The sequence below is a fragment of the Saccharomycopsis crataegensis genome (assembly GCF_037102585.1).
Source record: "Saccharomycopsis crataegensis DNA, jcf7180000000085, whole genome shotgun sequence".
NCBI classification, from domain to species: Eukaryota; Fungi; Ascomycota; class Saccharomycetes; order Ascoideales; family Saccharomycopsidaceae; genus Saccharomycopsis; species Saccharomycopsis crataegensis.
The window spans coordinates 592,961-612,253 of record NW_027043830.1 but is presented as its reverse complement, the minus strand read 5'-3'; the positions used below and the strand labels follow the sequence as shown (position 1 = coordinate 612,253).

Here is a 19,293-nt window from a genome sequence, read left to right as displayed (position 1 = left end):
GAAAGAACTCTGACCGGGTAGTTGGGTATGTGTGGAGTGTACCGGCACGGTGGGTCATCTCTCAAAATCAGATCTGCGAGAACCACCAAGGAATTGATGGAATAATAATATAAGGAAAAAGTGTCTATTTTAAGGAATGTTACAAGCACTTCTACTAATATTTGTGGTTTTGAACAGATAGCCGATGGGAGTCGACTGAGGTTTATCGCATTCGTAAAATTCTAATATCTTGGTACTTTCATCTTGCCAGTTTATTCTTATAAGCATGGTGATGAGCTTGCTATTCATGCCGATTAATTGCTTGTATTATGATCATCATTTCATTTGAGCATTTATTTTGCCTTTGACAAGTTAGGTAACGGTAAAACCAATTTTGATTGATTGTAAATGTTTGATCTCATTTTAGTCAGATTGGTTAGTGAATAGTGCTCGCAACGTGGCTCCTTCTCACTTACCGGGGGATCTGTTCATTTTATAAGCTACGGATTGACTGGTTTCACAAGATTTTGGTGAAAAAATATCTAAAAGTTTTCAAATACTCTCTCCTCCACCCCAATCGTTTACAAGTACCCAAAATTTGGTATCGTGATTTCCAATAACATTATACAGAGAAAAGAATGAAGCTTTAGTATTGTTTCACTACCTATATTCAGATCAATTCACTCAAAAATCCAACCACTCTCTTCGCGACTTCGTCTTGTGCCCCTTCTTTGCTGTCAGGACCAACGGCATGTTTTGCTCCTTCCAAAACACCACTGTACTTACTCTTGAATTTGGCGTCCATGAAGCTTTGCCATCTTTCCATTCTTTCACCTTGGTCAATCGACTTAGCAACAAACTCATCGTCTCCGGAGGGTAAAATCAAAAGAGGACGATTAACTTTACCGAAAGTTTGCGCTGGGGAATTAGGATGATCATGAGGAAGGTCAAGCAAATCGCTAGTGAAGAAATCATCATCGCCACAAGGAGCGGTAAGTGCTAAGAAACGATACGCGGTGATAGGAGTTCCAAACCATATCTTGGCATACTTATCAGGAAGTAAAATGCTGTCATCATTGGAATTTTCCTTAACAAATGCCTGTACTTCAGAAATAGCTTCCTCTGTTTCTTGAGAAGATAACAGCATGCTAATAGCTTCACGGTCACTGGCTGGTGCTTGTAGAATTCCACCATCAACATTATATAGCTCAACATCATTATCTAAACTTTGAAGAAACTTGGTGATATATTGAATCACATCTTGAGTACCGGTAGAATGGCCCATAATGACAATTTTTTCCTTATTGCAATTGACTCTCAAATACTTGACCAATTCCCCGATTTCTGCCGCATCGCGCTTCAAGCTCCCGGTACCCCAGCCATTGTAAGAGGATGAGATAAGAGTCTGGCAAAGCGACCAGTTTGATGGAAGTTGTGATGCAAGATATGGGACGTAAGGAACTGTAAGAAGACCATCGGTTAATCCCCCAATAAAGATGAGGGTGTTTGGAGTTTTCGTAGGTGAAAATTCAAATGCCGCCAATCTTGAGGTGAAATGATGGATTTTCCCTTCAAAACTTGGAGATTTGAGGCTTGCTGAATAAGGATTGAGATCAGTCATAGTAGATGTTAGATATTTACCAATTGGCGTAATTTGTCGAATTTGTTAAAATTACAAAAGAAAAGCCATGGTTCCAAAAAGGCAATAAATCATGATAATTCAGATGCCCATTGGTGTTTGGATTTTAGGATGCAAAGGTGGACAACTTGATGCTTCTTATCTCCATCCATGCCCTTAACTCCTCTTGATTCTTTAAAATATCTAAATTAGAATTAAAGAGCCTATTATTTGGATCTTTTCTGAACTTCAGGTAATATATTATATTATGGGATAAGCTATTGGAGTATAGGTAACACCGGACTCACGGAGTCGGTGGAAAATGGTAGTGTATATAAGGATACAAATAGTCAATTTCAGAGAAATAGATTGATCTATAGTAGAAAGATAGGAGCAAGGCAATTTGTTCTGATATATCTTAGATAGCCATCACAAAAATGCATACCCGAAGGATGTGCAATAACATATGAAAGACTGAAGTTTTGCTAATGGACCACATATTATTGATGGAATAATGGTCATCATGAAATTAATAGGGGATTCTATAAAGACTTTAATTACTGCAGAATAACTGTTTCATTCAACAGGTTAGCTTATACTATAGGAAAAGTTTTTTCCTGATCATATTTTGCCACAGAAAATAGAATTAAAGAATTTGCATTTATCTATGTACAAGTAGTTTAAAATAACCAGCTCTGGAACAATATTCATCCGCCAAAGAACTAGCAGTATAGGGGGCGGGAAAATACTAAAATTATAACATGGAACAAACTAAACGAAAAATAAAACATCTCATCACAGTAGAAGAAGGCAACAATTGATGTTAAAAATATTAAGGTATCCATTATCTATTGCATCAGACAAATAAATACATGAACTGTTTTCCGCTCATAAAATCAAATCTGGAGCTAAATAGATAAGGATTGATTCTGTTTTTTGTTTTTTTTTTTGAATTTGATTTTATTATTATTGATATAATATTGCAAATAATTCACAACCATTCAAATAGCGAATCCAGATCGGGATCCAATTCAACGATGATATGCAGATTGATGTACCAATAATTCTACTTTCTCTTGAAGTAAGTACTGGTAGTGAAGTACCCGACAGAAGCATCAAAAACATATTCACCGACATTCAAGTATTTGGCACCGTATTCCTTGATGAGGTTGTCATCGAATTGGTCCAAGTTTGGACTGCATGGTGGCGTTAGCTCAGGTCTGAAATTGCACATTGCAACACACAAAAAAAAATATCGACAATAAAAGAACATATAAAAGAACAAAGATTCTTTATATAGTGTACTCACGTTAAACCAGTTGATCTTTTGATGCCCGCAAGAAATGCTGATGCCAATACAAGGTCCACACTGATATGGAAAGCTCTCCCAAGCTGATAAAAATATAAATTGTTAGTTATGAATACCGAGGATATAATAGTCTGTATACCGATACCGATGATTAAGAAGTACATACAAATGGCATATTTGATTATTCTTTTTGTATTATATTATTAGTATTATGGTATATTGAGTTGAAGGTGGTATAGACAGTTAAAGAACCCCGTTTTTTAGGGAAGGCTCTACAGGAGACAGTTTTTGCTTGTGATGTCGGTAGCAGGGTAAGCCATCGCGCACAACATTAAAAGAAAGATGGTATACCATCTTTCTACTTTCATCTAGTTGTTACTAGTTGTTACTATAGTTACTATAGTTACTAAAGTACACGGTTGTAACAAGTGTAATAATTAAAGCAGCTGTAAATAACACCGTGGGCGCATAAATGGAGATTAATCTTAATAATATTCAAGAGAATGGTAGTTCTATGAATGAACTTATAGTGCGTAAAAAATAAAGTGTCTCATATAGTACATGTATTGTCTGTTTTTAAACCTCTAACATTTTAATGTATTTCGACCTGTTGATGTTTGTTGATATTTCATACATTCCTTTTTAGACTTTCATTAGCAGTATTAAGTAATCCAGACAGGATTTAATTGATCCTTTTCGTTTTTGTTTTTTCTTTCAGTGAGCTGGCTTCACATAGTCTCGTACTGCTTCCTCAATCTTGGCTTAGGTATTGAAGATGAAGGTTATTTAATTAATGAGAATACTGGTTTGTGTGCTAGACGTAGTTAGGTTTATATCAACACAGTGGAGCCATAAATTACTTTCCTTTTTTGATATTTCTCTCTTTTCCAATTTTCGCATGCCTTAATATTGCAGACTTCCCACAAATTCAGTATATGAGAATATATTACTTGGTAATATTGGAGAAGACCTGCTATCGGCAAATTTTTCCAGCAGCTGACGATATGATCAACTTTCTAACCGAAATTTTACCAATTGGAACATGTGCAACAATCAATCATATGCTAAAATGATGAAGAATCAAATTTTTTCTCAACATCTAGTCAAAAGTACTGGAAATTCCGAAGAGAAAAAAAATCGGTCAGTAACGTTCGATATAGAAAAACCCACCAATTAATACCAGTAATTTAAACTTGTGTGGAGAAGCTAAAGATTCTAGTTTTGCTGAACATTCTGTCATGTCTGGTGCAGGTTTTTTTTTGAATGGTTTCTTCGCCTCCAAAGATTACCAAATATTTTTTAATAAGATTGTACGATTTCTAATAATTGGAAGACAAGCCCAGTGCTCAGCTCATTGATGGAGAGGGGTCAGAGGATTGGTTCCAAAAATTGGGAATATTTTGCATGATTTAGCTAAAGAAATGGGATCTACATCTCCTTCCAAACGAGCCAAATATTTTGTGGATATAGATAGGTATGTTACAATTATTGACGAAAGAAATATGAACGCGGAAGATGGAATAATTATGGCCCTTGGGTTTCATGGCGATTAGGAGGTAATTAGAAAAAGAATATCCTTATTCAATAATGATTCTTGGAAGAGGTTACAAGCTGGTGATTCATACTATGGTGGCTACAGGAAATTAACGATCTCAGTGGAGAAAAAAGCTGACTGGGCTGTTGTAGTTGAATATCAGCAATGTATCCGCCGAGTGTATAGAGAATGGTAATTGTCAGCACAGTGACTGTTCTTAGCTGCCTTTCACACGACGACAAATAAAAATGAGAAATGGATATTATATTGTATGAATCAAAGACATTTGGCAATATTTGTGTCTATTGTGATAACTTTACTTTGCTTTTAAATATACTAAAAAAGACTGAGACGAAGCTTTTTACAGTTTGGTAGATCACTGCTTCTCTCTGTTTAATTAAGGAATATATAGAGTAGATGAGGAGCTATCTGCTATTTGTGTTGTCCACTAATGATGTTCAAAAAAGAAGCTTTCGTGTTTAGCACACAACAGTTGGTATGAGAGATTCTTGAGTTGTTACCGCCACGAAGGCGGTGTGGGTACATATGCAACTGCCTGCATTTATATGTTTCTGCAAGCATCTATCACAACAAACTATTGCCTAATAACACACAGCAATAAACATCGTCAATCAGACGGGGGCTTGTGCAAATGGAAAATGTGCCAAAACATCAATAGGTAAATAAAGGATCTAGCATCGCCCCGCCATCCTAATTTTAAAAAGCCCTAGAGGCTCACAAGTTCCCAGGCATTTCCTGGCACCGTGCGGAATTAGGATAGCTCTCCCACAGATTATTGTATTGGGTATTTTTAATTTAGGGCGCGCGGGGTGCTGTCGGTTGTTTTAGATTTAGGGGTTCCCACCCAATCCATACTTTTTCAAGGCCTGTTTTAGATCGACGGATGCCCATAAGATCCATCAATTTGTCCGACAAAAATTTTGCGAAAAAAAATATTGGTGTTCATCATCTACCCCAAGAAGAAAACCGCAGCAACCAAGCTTGAAATAATAGTTGATTATATTTTATTACTCTGTTTACCATTCATCAATCCTCTCTTCCCTTCCCATTCTTTTTCCTTCTGTTTGCCAGATCTCTCCTTTATTTCCTCATTTTTTTTTTTTTAAAACCGCTGGCACCGCCGACTCATCCACCAACTGATTGTCATCAGCATTCCATACAAATCAATTGGGACAGCTCTGTGCTTTTCAAAAGATCGCTAACAAATACTATAAAAAAGGACTCCTGTCTTTTCATTACCAGACCGGATTAAGTATCATCTTGACTCATCGAATTTGGGTTCATTTTGGCCGATCACTTACTCGATAGACAACACGCCATACAAAAAATTGAGAAGCAAAAAGAATTTTTTTTTTTTTCATCTTACTTTTTGTTCTTGTTTTGTTTAATTCACTTGAAAAGTTTATCCTTATCTTCTATCAATACTTCAAATAATGGTTTCTGACTCAGGAACCGTGGCTCTTGCCGTGACAATCCCTGTTGCTTTTGTGTTGATAGTTGTCATTCTGGCTTACAGTTTCTCCCGCAAAAGTATGAAAAAAGACGATCAGATGATTCAAAATAAGTTGGAGAATATTGACTTGGAAGCCGATCTAACTTTTGATAATTATCAACAATTAGCCGGCCCTCAGTCGCCTTTAGAAAAAAATCATGGTTTCAATACCACCAACGGAAACAATGTCGACGCAGTTCCTCAAGCTCCAGCCGACTTGAAGAAATCAAAATCTCGTTATAGAACTTATAGCTACCATCCAGCCATGAGAGGCCAGAACGATATTAATCTTAATAGTCTCAATCTCAATAGCAACAAAGAACTGAAACCTGCACTGACTCCAGAAACTGATTATTCATCATCTACAAATGCCACCAATCCCAACTCAAATACTCTTCCTCCTTCATTTGTCAACCGCTCCAACTCAGACTTTGGCAACGGCTCTTCAAGTACTATAGTCAATGGAACTTTCCCACCACATGTGAAGCGTAATTCTGAACAGTTATTGCAAAATTATTTTGAGGGTATTGTACCGGTACTAGGATCAGAAACCACCAAAGCACGCAACTCAAGTGATGATTCGCAAGTGCTAGTACCTCCTCCCCCTGCCGTTGTTAGAAGTGATAGTGTTAACGACTCTAGATCATCCAGTAAATCCAACTCGGAATCGCATACCGACGATGGCAGTTCCGGTACAAAGAAACAGCTGAAAGCAAAAACAATCTTCAAGAGACCTACCTCGTTTATTGGAAATTCAAAGAGTAGTGTTATAAAGGAGAATGCTAGTAGTTCAGATGTCGGATCGCAAAACTCTAAGGCCAATAACGATCATAATGATAAAGTTAATAGTGGTTTGAACAAAAATAATGTTGGAGAAAACTCCCTGGACTCAATAAATCAACAATACTTCATTCGCTCGTTGAAGAAAAATGCCCGGGAGCTGCATGATTTCACTATGCCTATCCCAGGAAGTGCAAGAACTAGTCATCTTATCGATAGAAAATCTCCATTAGCTTCTGTCGAAATGAGAAAACTGGGTTCCCACGGATCATTCACAGACAATTCATCTAAGCAAGGCAGTAATACCAAATTGTCTAAAATGGTCAACTACAATTATCATTCTGGTCATGCAAACGATTCTTCTAATGATTTTTTGCCTCCAAGGCATCCAGCAATGCTTAAAACCAGAAACAATAGTATCTCCACGGATAATAGTGCTGGCCATGTTGAACCATCTGGAGACGCTGGGTTCTATTTTGAAAGTGAGGCCGAAGCTAGTGAATTAGATTATGGAAAGGAAAACATAAATATGGAGCAAGGGTATCCTGATGTTGAAGTCTCTAAAGACCAAAAAATCTCACCACCTAGCAATTATAGCCAAAGCGTGGCTAGTAACACCACTGGAACTACTGGTGGGAATCCATTTGAAGGTTAATCCATCAGCATTATCATTTTTTTTTTTTGGTTTCCTTCAGCACTTGGTTGCATCGGACCATTAACTAATGTCTTGCAGAGAACGAAAGAAAAACAGAAAAAAAAAGAAAGAAAGAAAAAGCTCAACCAATGCTGTGTTTTTGTTCTCTAGTGATTCATTTCCTTTTTGAAGTTAGATTGTTCTTTTGTTTTGTTTTTTTAATTGGGTTTTTTTTTGATTTTTTTTTTTTTTGATTTTAGGTACCAGTCTTTGCTTTTATTATTGGTGTACAAACATTTAGGTCAATTCGTTTTTACTTCTTGTTCTTACAACTACATCCCCGTGCTTGGTTTCAACTCCAATAGGGTTTGAAAATCTCTCATCACATTCGACTCCCATATATGTTGAATGTTGATACTTCATCACCTCCATTCTATCCTCTGAGTATCATCGCCGAATTCCACATATGTACATAACTCACATTTTTTTTTTTTTATTTGCATCAAAGCACTTTCCGCTTAATATTTTACATTTACTGGGTTGTTTTGCTCCCTTAAGCAATAATAGATTTTCGTTTGGTAATATTACATTGTTGTTCTATTCAATTATCAATATGATTTTTTTTTGTTCACATTTTTCCAGTTATACTTTTTTTCTCTCTCTATATTTGGAGCACATAGTGGTAGCATCAGACGTGATAATCATGAAATGTATCATAATGATAAGGAGGCATGGGTCTAGATGTAAGGTTTAATTTACGATCCCTCTTAGCTTTTGCATACGAAACTGAAAAGCTGTTATACACCCACTATCATTAGACCAGGACCATGGGCTACTGAGAAATATCTAGCCTGCTATTTTGGATTTGGTGTCGCTGTTTATTTTGAGATTCTGCTCAATTCAAATACACTATTTTCCTAAAAACTGTAGGAGCTCGGAATCATCGAAAATTAGCTGGATTTCAATGATTTTTTTAAACAACTTTATCCGTAGCTATCCCACCACCTTCTTATTGCGACGTTTTCTTTTTTTTTTTTTCCCTTTTTTTTTTGTTACCCCCTTACAATAGTCTTCTATTAAACCATCTTCTTGAAAAGTTACACACATCTTTCCAATGACAGCCTATGGATCTGCCTCGATTTGTTGCCTCGGTGTGTAAAGAAGGGAAATCAGATCTGGCTTCTCCAGCTTATGCATGATGGGGGTGTTCTTGAATCCAACTGGCTAATATGCATGTATACACACTTATGTAATAGGCAATCGGACATCGTAATTTATATTGCAAATTTTAACTTTTTGATCTACTGAATAACTGTTTTCCAGATCGGATTTATTTGTCCACATATTTTTCAATTTGCTGGAATCCGCGTGGTAAACCAATGACAGAAACATGATATGACGTTTGACGCCATTTACAACAAATATAAGCGGGGATAAATCAATGCTAATTGAATAATTGGATACAACAATTTTTTTAAAAGAAAAAGAAAACAAGAAAGGAAAGAAAAAAAAAATGATACAAAATAGAAATTAAGACACACCAAAAACAACACGTCAAAGACGAAATAAAGAGTAAACATATTAAACTATACACCGTAAGCATTAGAAATGAAGAAACCCAAAATGGAAAACAACATAAGAAAAAAAAAAAAAAGAAGAAGAAGAAGAAAAGCAAAAATACAACAGTAATAACAAACAGTTCGGTGAGGAACCTACCAAAAAGGGATTTTTTCTTTCTCCAATACTTTATAGATTTCTTTGCAAGCTTCATCCAAAATTCTTATTTTATCATTTTCTTCAAGCACTCCATTTTCTATATCCAATCCACGTTTCACTACACGATCGATCACAATTTCATTTGCCAATCTCATAAACTCACCACATTTATCGTTGAGGCGCTTATCGGCAGCAGCAGCCCTTTGAACGAGCTTCTCGAGCTGTTCATGGTCTGCGGCAGTGGCAGCATTGTGATGTACAGTTTGATCTTCGTAAAGTTGCGCGGCGATCAACGAGTAGTTTGGAGTTACTCCCAACTGGTTCAAAGCCTGTTGATTTTGGGCGTGTTGGGCTTGCATTTGCGAAACATCATGGGTGGTGAGATGTTGTGGATGTTGTTGTTGTTGTGGATGTTGTTGTTGTTGCTGCTGCTGCTGTGGCTGGAGAAGTGGTTGAGTCGGAGGCTGGGGAAAGTTAGGAATTCTGGTATGAGAGATATCAATAGGCATATCAGAGTTCATGAATGCCTTGTTAGGGATCAATGGATGGTTGTGCTTGTCATTTACAATGGAAATGTTCCATTTTTCAGCTTTTTTAGAGTAATTTGCCCGTATCTTGAAACAGCAAGATTTGTATTTTGTGGAACGTTCAGAAGAAATATCCGCCTCATTGACACCGGTGGCATTATTCAAATTCACGGCGTTAATGTTTTTAACTACCGAGTTTCCTTCGACATTCTTGGATGCTTCGTCTTCAGTGTCTTCACCATTCATATTGGCACCATTTTCCTCACTTCTGGTTATTGGAGTTTTGTGGCGGCAACGGAATACGATTTTTTTAGTGTCTGATCTCTCGATCGCCAACATTATTCCCAAAGGAGCGAGCCTGGACTGCAACCATGGTTTGATTGCGTAACGAAGCATCAAGGAATATTCATTGGTGTCTCTGGAGTTGACTTCATCGAGGTTCAAGAGATCATGAAGTGGCGAGATGTATTCTCCGTTGGTGCGGCGTGGGGCAACGGGAGGAAGGTCTTGGAAGCCATTGGAAACTGTTGGTTTGATGTCGAACTTGAATTGCTGGTGTTGGTACGGAGTTTTCATTGTCATTATGGGGCAGAATACTTTGGCGTTATGGGGTGAATGAGAAGGACGAAGGAGGAGTTTCTGACCCCTCAACGAAAATACCCTAAAAAAAAAAAATAAAAAAACACCTGAGAGTGTGCGGGTAACCAGATGGGATGAGGGCAGATTCTCTCACCTGTTATTATTATAACCAACGGTAGGTATTTCCAATAGAGTATTACTGGGTTGGGAGGTGTACAAATGGTAATTGGTGGCACTGTGTAGAGTTTAGGAGATGTGATGGGTGTAGGTTACTTACTAACTTTAGAGCACCTTCCTTGCAGACGGACCGTACATTAACGGGGACTACTTCGCAACATATGAGTAGTTAATTTGAAAATAATAGAATAATTTGCTTACTCCTTACCCAATATCAATACTCATTGTCGTTGATTATCAATATCGTCTCTAAATATTGTCTTATCAGTGTGTTATTATTATTATGATGTATGCATGGAAAAAAAAGTATTTGGGAAGAAGAAAAAAACAAAAAAAAACCCTACTACAGCCTCACTGTTATGAAAAGTTTCTGGTCTTTTGTTGATCTTCCCTCTATCGACTACCATTTTAATGCCAGCTACAAATAGAATCATGAAAGAATCCCAGAAGTTTGAAAGAATTGTCACCAATGGTCTCAAATTTGGGGCTCACGTACTGACCACCGGTGGGATATCCAATGCTGTCACCAACGCTTATAACATTGGATGCAATTCATTTGCCATGTTTTTGAAAAACCCTCGTCGTTGGGATGCTGCTGCTTTGAAACCAGAAGAGATCGAAAAATTCAAAGAGAATTGTAAAAAATACAATTACGACCCATTGAAAGATATTTTACCTCACGGGCAATACTTCATCAACTTATGTAATCCAAACAGTGAGGCCCACGAGAAGTCATACCGTACTTTTCTTGATGATTTGAAACGTTGTGAGTCCCTCGGCATCGGCAATTACAATTTACATCCTGGCTCAGTATTGAAAGGTGGAGATCATGAAAAAGGACTCAAACAATTAGCAAGTTATATCAATAAAGTACACAAGGAAACCGAATTTGTGAAAATTGTGCTTGAAAATATGGCTAGTGATAACGTTGTTGGTTGCAAATTAGAAGATTTGAGGGACGTTATCGAAATGATCGAAGATAAGCTGAGGGTTGGGGTTTGTATTGATACCTGCCATTCGTTTGCCGCGGGGTATGATTTAAGAACCGAAGAAAGTTGCAAAGAATTCTGGGGACACTTTGACGAAGTTATCGGTTACAAATATTTGTCAGGGATTCATTTAAATGATTCTAAAGGACCATTGCTTTCTAACAGAGACTTGCACCAAAATTTGGGGCTCGGATTTTTGGGATTGGAAGCATTTAGAATATTTGCAAACAATAAACTTGATGCTTTCAAAAATATTCCAATCATTTTGGAAACTCCTTATAATACTGGGGTTGGTGATGAACATTATGGTGAAGAAATCAAGTTGTTGGAATGGCTAAATGGCAAAACGAATGACGATGAAGAGTTCAAAGAGAAGGAACAAAATTTTAGTAACAAAGGGTCTCAAGAAAGAAGTGAGCAGAGTAAGAAATTTGAAAAAAAGCAAGTGAAAAGGGCGGCTGATAAGGAGAAAGCAGCAAAAGGAACCAAAAGAGCAAAAAAAGGTGGAATTGATTCGTTTCTCAAAAAAAATTAGGGTTTCTACAAATCAAAAACGAATGATTCGTCAAGTATAGCCGAGGTTTATTGTTCTCTTCTCTTTATATTATTATTATTATAAAAAAAAAAAAAAAAAAAAAAAATAATTTACTATGTACACAAATAATCATGAGATCGGATAGTTCATTAGTAGAACATGAAAAGTAGGGAACAGAAATAAATGAAGCGTGGAGATATGAGAGAGGATAACATCAAAGGTATTTAATCAATTGACAAGTTCAGCAGAGTCGTCGTCGATAAGGTCGTATTTGACATCATCAACAGTGACCGACCATTCATCAATAGTCAAAGGAACACTCTTGTTTGGTCTATTGGCAACGAGCTTGACCACTCCGATTTTCCCATTATCGCCCTTAATTTTAAAACTAATGTCGATTTTCCCCTTCACTTGGTTGAATTCACCACTGATCCAAGGGAACGCTGATGTGAAATCAATATTTTTTCCAAGAACTTCTTTAACTTTATCGGATCTTCTAAGGAAATGCATGGTTGATCCAATAATTGGAGAAGAAAATTTCTCGTAGTTAACAATCATGAAAAACCCAACGGTCACACAGATGACAAAACAGCAAAACTGTAATCTCACTTTGCGCTTTTCAGCCAAAGGGTCTGGTAATTCGGTATTAACGGTCATTGGCTTCTTGACCTGCTTCTGTTGGTGGTCTTCTCTGAATATATTTTGAGTAACAGGAGCGGCTGTTGATTGCCATCTTGCTGGGGGAGCGGTAAGTGCCTTTGTGGTGGCAGTTATTGGGGCGCGAAAGGCGGCAGCAACACCACCTCTGGCCATAGGTGAGGATCTCACCAAAGGGCTTTTCAAGATCGATCTCAACATCTTTGGTAGCGGTACTTGTAAATTATGGCTATATATATATATATATATGTATATATATATTGGTGATATCGACTTCAGAGATGTGAATTTTTCACAGCGTGGGAAATTTTCGCATAGCCAGAAAAACCACTGGCGGTGCACTTAGCACTGGAGGCGCCGTCAAAAAAAAGTAGGCTTTTTTTTTTCTTTTTGGATACCGTTCTTTTACCACAGATCTCCCACCATACACAGATATATATATAATCTTATACTCCTATTGCCTTTCCTGGTCCAATTTCAAAATACCACTCTTTCTGTTTTATTCTGAAAATACTTCCAAGATTTTGTCGTTCTTTGCTTCGGTCATCAGTGACAAAAGAACTTCAGAGAAGTCCAGACTAGTAATTACAAGTGTACTTTGTGTGTCTGTCAAACGACTCATCATATTAGATGTCTGATTCATACAAATCACACCATGTTTCCAACATAGTCAGCAGGCTAGCGTCAGACTTCTTGAATTCTATTGATCATGATCATATCGTCTACTATCTCCAGACCATATTCGCGATCATTGACATCCCATCTTCTGGCGATGATATCATGTCAAAAATTCAGAATAATATCTCCAACGATGCAGCCCACCATTATATCACCAATATTTTGAAGCAGAATGAAATCTACAAATACACTTTCAATACCCAGAACCTATACCAACTAGTGTACATCTCGGAGCAATATTTCGAAAAATTCAACCGGCAGTTTGCAAAAGTCATGAATAATAACCTGGGGTCGATGGATCCCAACGTTGTGAATGATTTGAATGAATTCTTATACCAAGCATTGGCATACTATGTCATTGGTTATACTGTCTTGGTTTACTATATACCAACGTGTCTTTCAATGGTAAATGTAAATCTAATTAAAGAAGCAGATATGGAACTATATGGGCAACTAATAAGTTTCTACAAGAATGAATTTTACTTCAACACGATCAGATCAGAAATCGATGATTATTGTAACTTTCAAAAAAATTCCACAAATATTAATAATGACTATTATTTCCCCACGATCAAAAAGAGAAAGTCTACAAAGAGTTATTTAACGGATTATGGTCCAGAATATTACAAGCAGGAAGCATCGGAATTAGACGATAATAATGCCCACAAGAAAAAGCCTATCGACGAGGATTTGGATGAAATGGTTTACAATATCCAGGAGGTGGAGCTTTCGACAAAAGAACTCCCTTCAATATCATCAAAAACACTACAGAAATATTTGCAAGCAACTAATAGATCGGTATTATTGGTGGACTTGCGTTCTAGGGAAAGTTTCAACACTAATCATATTATCAACAAGTTTTTAATCAATATTGATCCAAACCTACTATCTACAAATAAGCAGGATTTAACTGAGGATAGTTTGGAAAAAGTATTGAAAAAGATTTTGAAAAGTCAAGTTCCAGATAACTCGAACGTTAACGCAGAATTGGATGAAGAGGAAGATCGAGATTTGATTACAGTTAAGAATACATACAATTATTTCAAACAACGTCACAAATTCCATTTAATTGTTTATTACACTGATGCGGAGACATGGTCGCTTTTCAATAATGAAAGAGTACTGTTCAATTATTTACAACTATTTTATGACTTGATTTATAAAGATAAGCCTACCAATGCTTCCAAATCACGAAAATTGACCAAACCCCCAAAAGTATTGGAGAACGGATTTGAGTCCTGGCTTAGTTTGTTGGAAAGCCAAAATTTAGAAAACCTTGATGATGAAAAAGATGCATCACAACTCTCTCCCAACGATTTTAGTAATTATTATGTGGCACGCTCAGAAGAAATGTTTGAGCAAAAAGGAACACTGGAAGATATGTATTTATCTGGTACTTATGATAATAATGGAATCACTAACAGCCGGCCAATTGATAATCATTCTGAATCTTATGATACTTTCAATAACAATTTCAATAAAAATAACGCTGGTAATAGCGATGGTATAGACCCCTATGGGATGCAAAGTAACCGCTATACTGATCCCTCAAATGACTCTGCTAAAGATGATCTGATTAGAAATAATGCTCCACGAATGAATCCACCTCCTATACCTCGGAAAAATAGTATGGCTCCAAATTCCTTTGATATTTACAATAATCCACCAAAGGATATTCCACCACCAGTACCTCTGAAATCACCTAAAGCTGTATCTGCTCCAAAATTTGTTATGACCCAGCATTCTGTTGGTAATGATTTTAGCAATAACAATGATGATGTTTCGGCCCAACAAGTGACACAGTATGCAACCGTTAACCAGAGGTACGGAGGTATTAACTCAAAAAACAATTCGAGAAATAACTCAAGAAACAATTCACCAATTAATGTACATTTCCAACAGCTGAACCACCACTCTCATCACCATAATCATCTTCTCCATCATAATCAGGGTAGGTTGAATAATAATGGTGGATATGTCAATGGGAGTAACATTTTATCGCCCGCGTTGCCATCTGTTGCTGCTCCTACTAATTATGGTGAGCCAGATCAGCCAACATTTCCACCTCCCCTTCCTCCTGCTCAAAAGTCGCTGACCGTGTCACCCTATGAAGCATCAAAGGAACAACTTAATAATAGTATGGGTGGAAAGAGACGGAAACCGCCACCAGACCCACCAGCTTTAATCAATAGCAATATGAAAATTGATACTTTTCCTACTCTTCCACCAATCCTGCAAGGTTCTAATCCAATACCCTTAGTATCATCGCAGCGGTACCAAGGGATACAAGCTCCACAATTACAACCTCCTCAACAAGCATCACAAATCATGATGGCCCCTCATCGTCCTATAGCTCATACTCGTCCAAAGCAACCTCTACCACCAGCTCAACCAACGCAACAACCATTATCACAACATCCAAGAAAACCGGTGAATGTTTTGAAATCACTTTCTATTGTAGGGTTGAAGAACTATGAGTCTAATTGTTATATTAATAGTTTATTACAGTGTATCTTTTCGGTTCTAAAGTTCCGAACCGTTTTTTTAGCTGGTAATTACAGGAAGTACATGTCCGACGCTTCAAACAATCCAAATATCAGGAAACCAGCAGTTTCCCAGGCTATTGGAAGATTATTCGATAAAATGAATACTCATGGTGGTGTAATTATTGCTCCTACTAATTTTTTGAATGTTTGCTCCAAGATTAGGCCTGATTTTCATATTCCATACCAACAACAAGACAGCACGGAATTTTTGATTTTCTTATTGGATATAATACATGAAGAATTGAATGGTTCGGATTTGATTATTAACCAATACCCTGAATCGATCATTCCTGCGTTGAATTTCGGCGATATAACAGACTTTGACACCAGTTCTAGACTCTCAATTAATGTGACTGATGAAGAAATTAGAGGCTATACTAAATGGTTCAAGAAAATCACTCAGAAAAATGGGGTTTCTCCGGTGAGTGCGCTTTTCCAAGGTCAATTAGAAAGCTGTTTGAAGTGTGTGAAGTGTATGAAAGTGAGCAAGACGTTTGCCAACTTTTCGGTGTTGACTTTGTCAATTGTTGCACAAACTTATGGTAAGAAGAAAATTAGGTTGGAGGACTGTATTAAACTATTCACTGCAGATGAGATTTTAAGCGGTGATAATGCGTGGGATTGTCCAAATTGCAAAAAGAAGGATGAGGAATTGAAAAACGTCAACAATTTCTATAATTCCGTGTACGGAGAAAGCAATGGTGATGCTGAAGCAGGTGAGCCAGCTAATGGTTCTCAACCACAAAGCCATCAAAACAAGACTTTTTTCAATCTTCGGGGTAAGAAAAAGGACAAGCTCGCCAACAAGAAACATGATGAACTGAATACTGGGCATGATGAGCCGGCCACTAATAGAGAAAAGTTTGCTAGTATGCAAATCACTGGAAATAAGACTATAAAGTGCTTGAAGTTCATTCAAATTCCAAGAATTTTGGTGATTAGTTTGTCAAGATTTAAATTCAACAAATATGGTGAGCAAGCCTCGAAGAATGGAGCGTCTATTATTTTCCCAATCCTGTTGGATATTAAAGTGAAAGATGAAATCTTGACTTATAAGCTATTTGCATTCATCAATCATTTTGGAAGTTTAAAAGGCGGTCACTATACTTCTATTGTCAATAAACAGGCTCCAGGAAGCAAGAGAGATTGTTGGTGTTACTTTGATGATGAAAATTATGAAGTCAATATCAATCCAGGTATAAACTATGCGGATAACACAATCACTAGTAGTGATGTGTACGTTTTATTTTATCAGAAGGTTGAGTCTGTGATTTAGTGCTTTGATATATTTTTCTTGGTCTTGTTCATTTCTTTTTTGGGCTTTGTCGAATAGCATTTTTCTATTTTTTTTTTTTTTTTTGTCCCTTTCTTGTTATTTTCATTTTCTTGCAAGTTAAATCTCTTTCTAAATCTCTGAATTGGCATTATGATCCAGCTTTAATGGTACCAATGTTTTGACGAAAGCATTTTTTTTTTTTTAAACCCAGCTTATTGTAATTATTATAACTGTTATACCATTATTCCCATATTTTTTTTTATCTTTAGCATCATATTCTTTGCATTTACAATTACGACTTATTATTTTTATGATTCATGTTATTTTAGAGCACCTAATATTGACATATTTTTATAAAGATAGTGTGTAGCCATAATAGCAATTACTTGTTCTGGTGTTTGTATTTGACTGAGGGATAAAGGTCTATTTGAGTAACTAAGAGACCAAATGCTCTGAGGAGCAATCGTCTTCTACATAAATCATCCTCTAAATATATCATACCCTACATATATACATATGAAATAAAGTGGAATAAAGCAAAACGGAATGAAGCAAAATAAAAAAAATTAAATGAATTGAAAATGGAAGAATTGAAAATGAGAAATACAAAATCCCTTTAAGAAAAGACAAAAGAAAACAAAAAGAAAAAAACGAGAATAAAAAACATTGACGTCCAGCGATCAATGCAAGAAATTATTAAAGTAATATGACTTGAAAGAAACAAAAAATAAAAAATGCTACAGTATAATATAAAGAAGAAGGATGCAAAAAAAGAAAAAAAAAGAAAAAACAGAAAAAGATAAAAAATAAGGGTAAAAATAATAATAAAAAAAAAAACTAAATCAAGGATCTAAACATGGGTATTGTTGCTTTTTTCTCTTCTCTCTCCTCATTTTTTTGTTAATCTTACTCTGTGGATTGTTATGAGTCCTGAAATGCTGCATACAATTGTCATGTCTTGAGAATCTCGAATTGCAATCGGGATAAGGGCATTCATAAGGACGAACGCCAGTGTGAATGATTTCATGGCGGTTTAGATGGGCAGCAGTCATGTACCGTTTCCCACACCTGTTACAGCGAAAAGGACGAGGGGCGGTTGATGGAGGTGAAAGGGGATTTGTTTCGAAAATGATAGGAGATGAGTGGACGAGGTTATTTTGAATAGAAGAAGAAAGCGGCAGAAGTTTTTGCTGCTGTTGGACTGAAGTTGAAGGGATATCGCACGGGTTCAGGGATTGAGGCACTGGTATATATTCACCAGACAATACAGTACCAGTAGGAACTGATTGGTCCTTTGAGCTGATAAAATTCTGTCTTATGGGAGGCAAAACACTTCCCAGACTATACTTTGGAAGGGAAGAAGAATAGGAGCTTATCAAGTCCCGTGAAGAACTTACGGGAGTTGGTAGGAGAAACCTTTGATTTTGAGAAGAAGGAAGAGGAGGATATTCATTACCGGAAGGAGGCAGGAAATTTCCAGACGGATGAGGAGCGGCGAATGTTGAGCTAGGTTCAAAATGAGAAGAGGTGCTTGGGTTCAATAAGGAGGCAATTTTAATAGAGTCTCCGTTTAATGACCCGGAAGAATGCCTAACCGATCCGGAACCTCCAAAGTTCATTGAAGGTGTTTGAGTAGTAAGTTGAGTAGTAAGGAATTCTGACGTTGATGTTTTCATTCTCTTTGGAGAAAAAGGGGAGTTTTGAGGATGAGACGCCATCACCTAGTAAAGTTAAAGCTGCACCGTTTTGTTATATTTTACTTTTTTTTTTTGTTTTATTTTTTTTTTTTTTTTTTTTTTCTCCGTTTGAGCTTCTTCTTCCTGTTCTTATCTTCTTATTCTTCTTCTTCACATTCTATCAGTTGGAATGGAAATGGGTCCTCCAAGGTGCTTGAGTGTTGTGATTTTGTCTGAGGTTCTGTTTTGTTGGGCAGGATATCCAAAAGTCTCTAATTGATAAATAATATCACGCGCACACACAAGCAGTGATAATAAGAGTGCAAAGCAACGCCCACGGGAGAAGAGCAACGGTTACGTGCCATACATAGAATATAAATATAAGATCTATTTGAGTAACTAAACCATATGCCTTGAGGAACACGCATACTTTACATATATACGTATGGGTGATTCAGCGTACATGCTTACAACTTTTCATGCCCGTTAGACTATTGATGCTCTAAAAATTTTGACCTCTGATCATACCCAAATGCCGAGAAGAAAAAACAAAAACACAAAAAGGCATTC

General features: G+C 36.8%; 8 protein-coding genes across 8 annotated transcripts; 3 read left to right on the top strand and 5 right to left on the bottom strand. All coding sequences in view use genetic code 12, as the record gives it.

Annotated features, from left to right (window-relative positions):
- Window positions 1-649: 649 nt before the first annotated feature.
- DASC09_049980 (uncharacterized protein) lies at window positions 650-1,600 on the bottom strand (the record flags this gene model as incomplete). Its single annotated transcript, XM_064998597.1, has 1 exon — window positions 650-1,600. One exon carries the CDS (start codon window positions 1,598-1,600, stop codon window positions 650-652), a length of 951 nt encoding a protein of 316 aa, XP_064854669.1.
- A 1,063-nt stretch (window positions 1,601-2,663) lies between these two features.
- On the bottom strand, window positions 2,664-3,081 carry ATG44 (mitofissin; the record flags this gene model as incomplete). Its single annotated transcript, XM_064998596.1, has 3 exons — window positions 2,664-2,793; window positions 2,907-2,989; window positions 3,073-3,081. The coding sequence occupies 3 exons, from the start codon at window positions 3,079-3,081 to the stop codon at window positions 2,664-2,666; spliced, it is 222 nt and encodes a 73-aa protein (XP_064854668.1).
- A 2,813-nt stretch (window positions 3,082-5,894) lies between these two features.
- On the top strand, window positions 5,895-7,388 carry DASC09_049960 (uncharacterized protein; the record flags this gene model as incomplete). Its single annotated transcript, XM_064998595.1, has 1 exon — window positions 5,895-7,388. One exon carries the CDS (start codon window positions 5,895-5,897, stop codon window positions 7,386-7,388), a length of 1,494 nt encoding a protein of 497 aa, XP_064854667.1.
- A 1,691-nt stretch (window positions 7,389-9,079) lies between these two features.
- Window positions 9,080-10,192, bottom strand: DASC09_049950 (uncharacterized protein; the record flags this gene model as incomplete). The annotated part of the gene is made up of 1 exon (XM_064998594.1): window positions 9,080-10,192. One exon carries the CDS (start codon window positions 10,190-10,192, stop codon window positions 9,080-9,082), a length of 1,113 nt encoding a protein of 370 aa, XP_064854666.1.
- A 585-nt stretch (window positions 10,193-10,777) lies between these two features.
- APN1 (DNA-(apurinic or apyrimidinic site) lyase APN1) lies at window positions 10,778-11,890 on the top strand (the record flags this gene model as incomplete). Its single annotated transcript, XM_064998593.1, has 1 exon — window positions 10,778-11,890. One exon carries the CDS (start codon window positions 10,778-10,780, stop codon window positions 11,888-11,890), a length of 1,113 nt encoding a protein of 370 aa, XP_064854665.1.
- Window positions 11,891-12,118: 228 nt separating this feature from the next.
- Window positions 12,119-12,748, bottom strand: COA1 (Coa1p; the record flags this gene model as incomplete). The annotated part of the gene is made up of 1 exon (XM_064998592.1): window positions 12,119-12,748. The coding sequence occupies one exon, from the start codon at window positions 12,746-12,748 to the stop codon at window positions 12,119-12,121; it is 630 nt and encodes a 209-aa protein (XP_064854664.1).
- Window positions 12,749-13,177: 429 nt separating this feature from the next.
- Window positions 13,178-17,047, top strand: DASC09_049920 (ubiquitin-specific protease UBP7; the record flags this gene model as incomplete). Its single annotated transcript, XM_064998591.1, has 1 exon — window positions 13,178-17,047. The coding sequence occupies one exon, from the start codon at window positions 13,178-13,180 to the stop codon at window positions 17,045-17,047; it is 3,870 nt and encodes a 1,289-aa protein (XP_064854663.1).
- An 842-nt stretch (window positions 17,048-17,889) lies between these two features.
- Window positions 17,890-18,765, bottom strand: DASC09_049910 (C2H2-type zinc finger protein; the record flags this gene model as incomplete). Its single annotated transcript, XM_064998590.1, has 1 exon — window positions 17,890-18,765. One exon carries the CDS (start codon window positions 18,763-18,765, stop codon window positions 17,890-17,892), a length of 876 nt encoding a protein of 291 aa, XP_064854662.1.
- Between the last annotated feature and the right edge of the window lie 528 nt (window positions 18,766-19,293).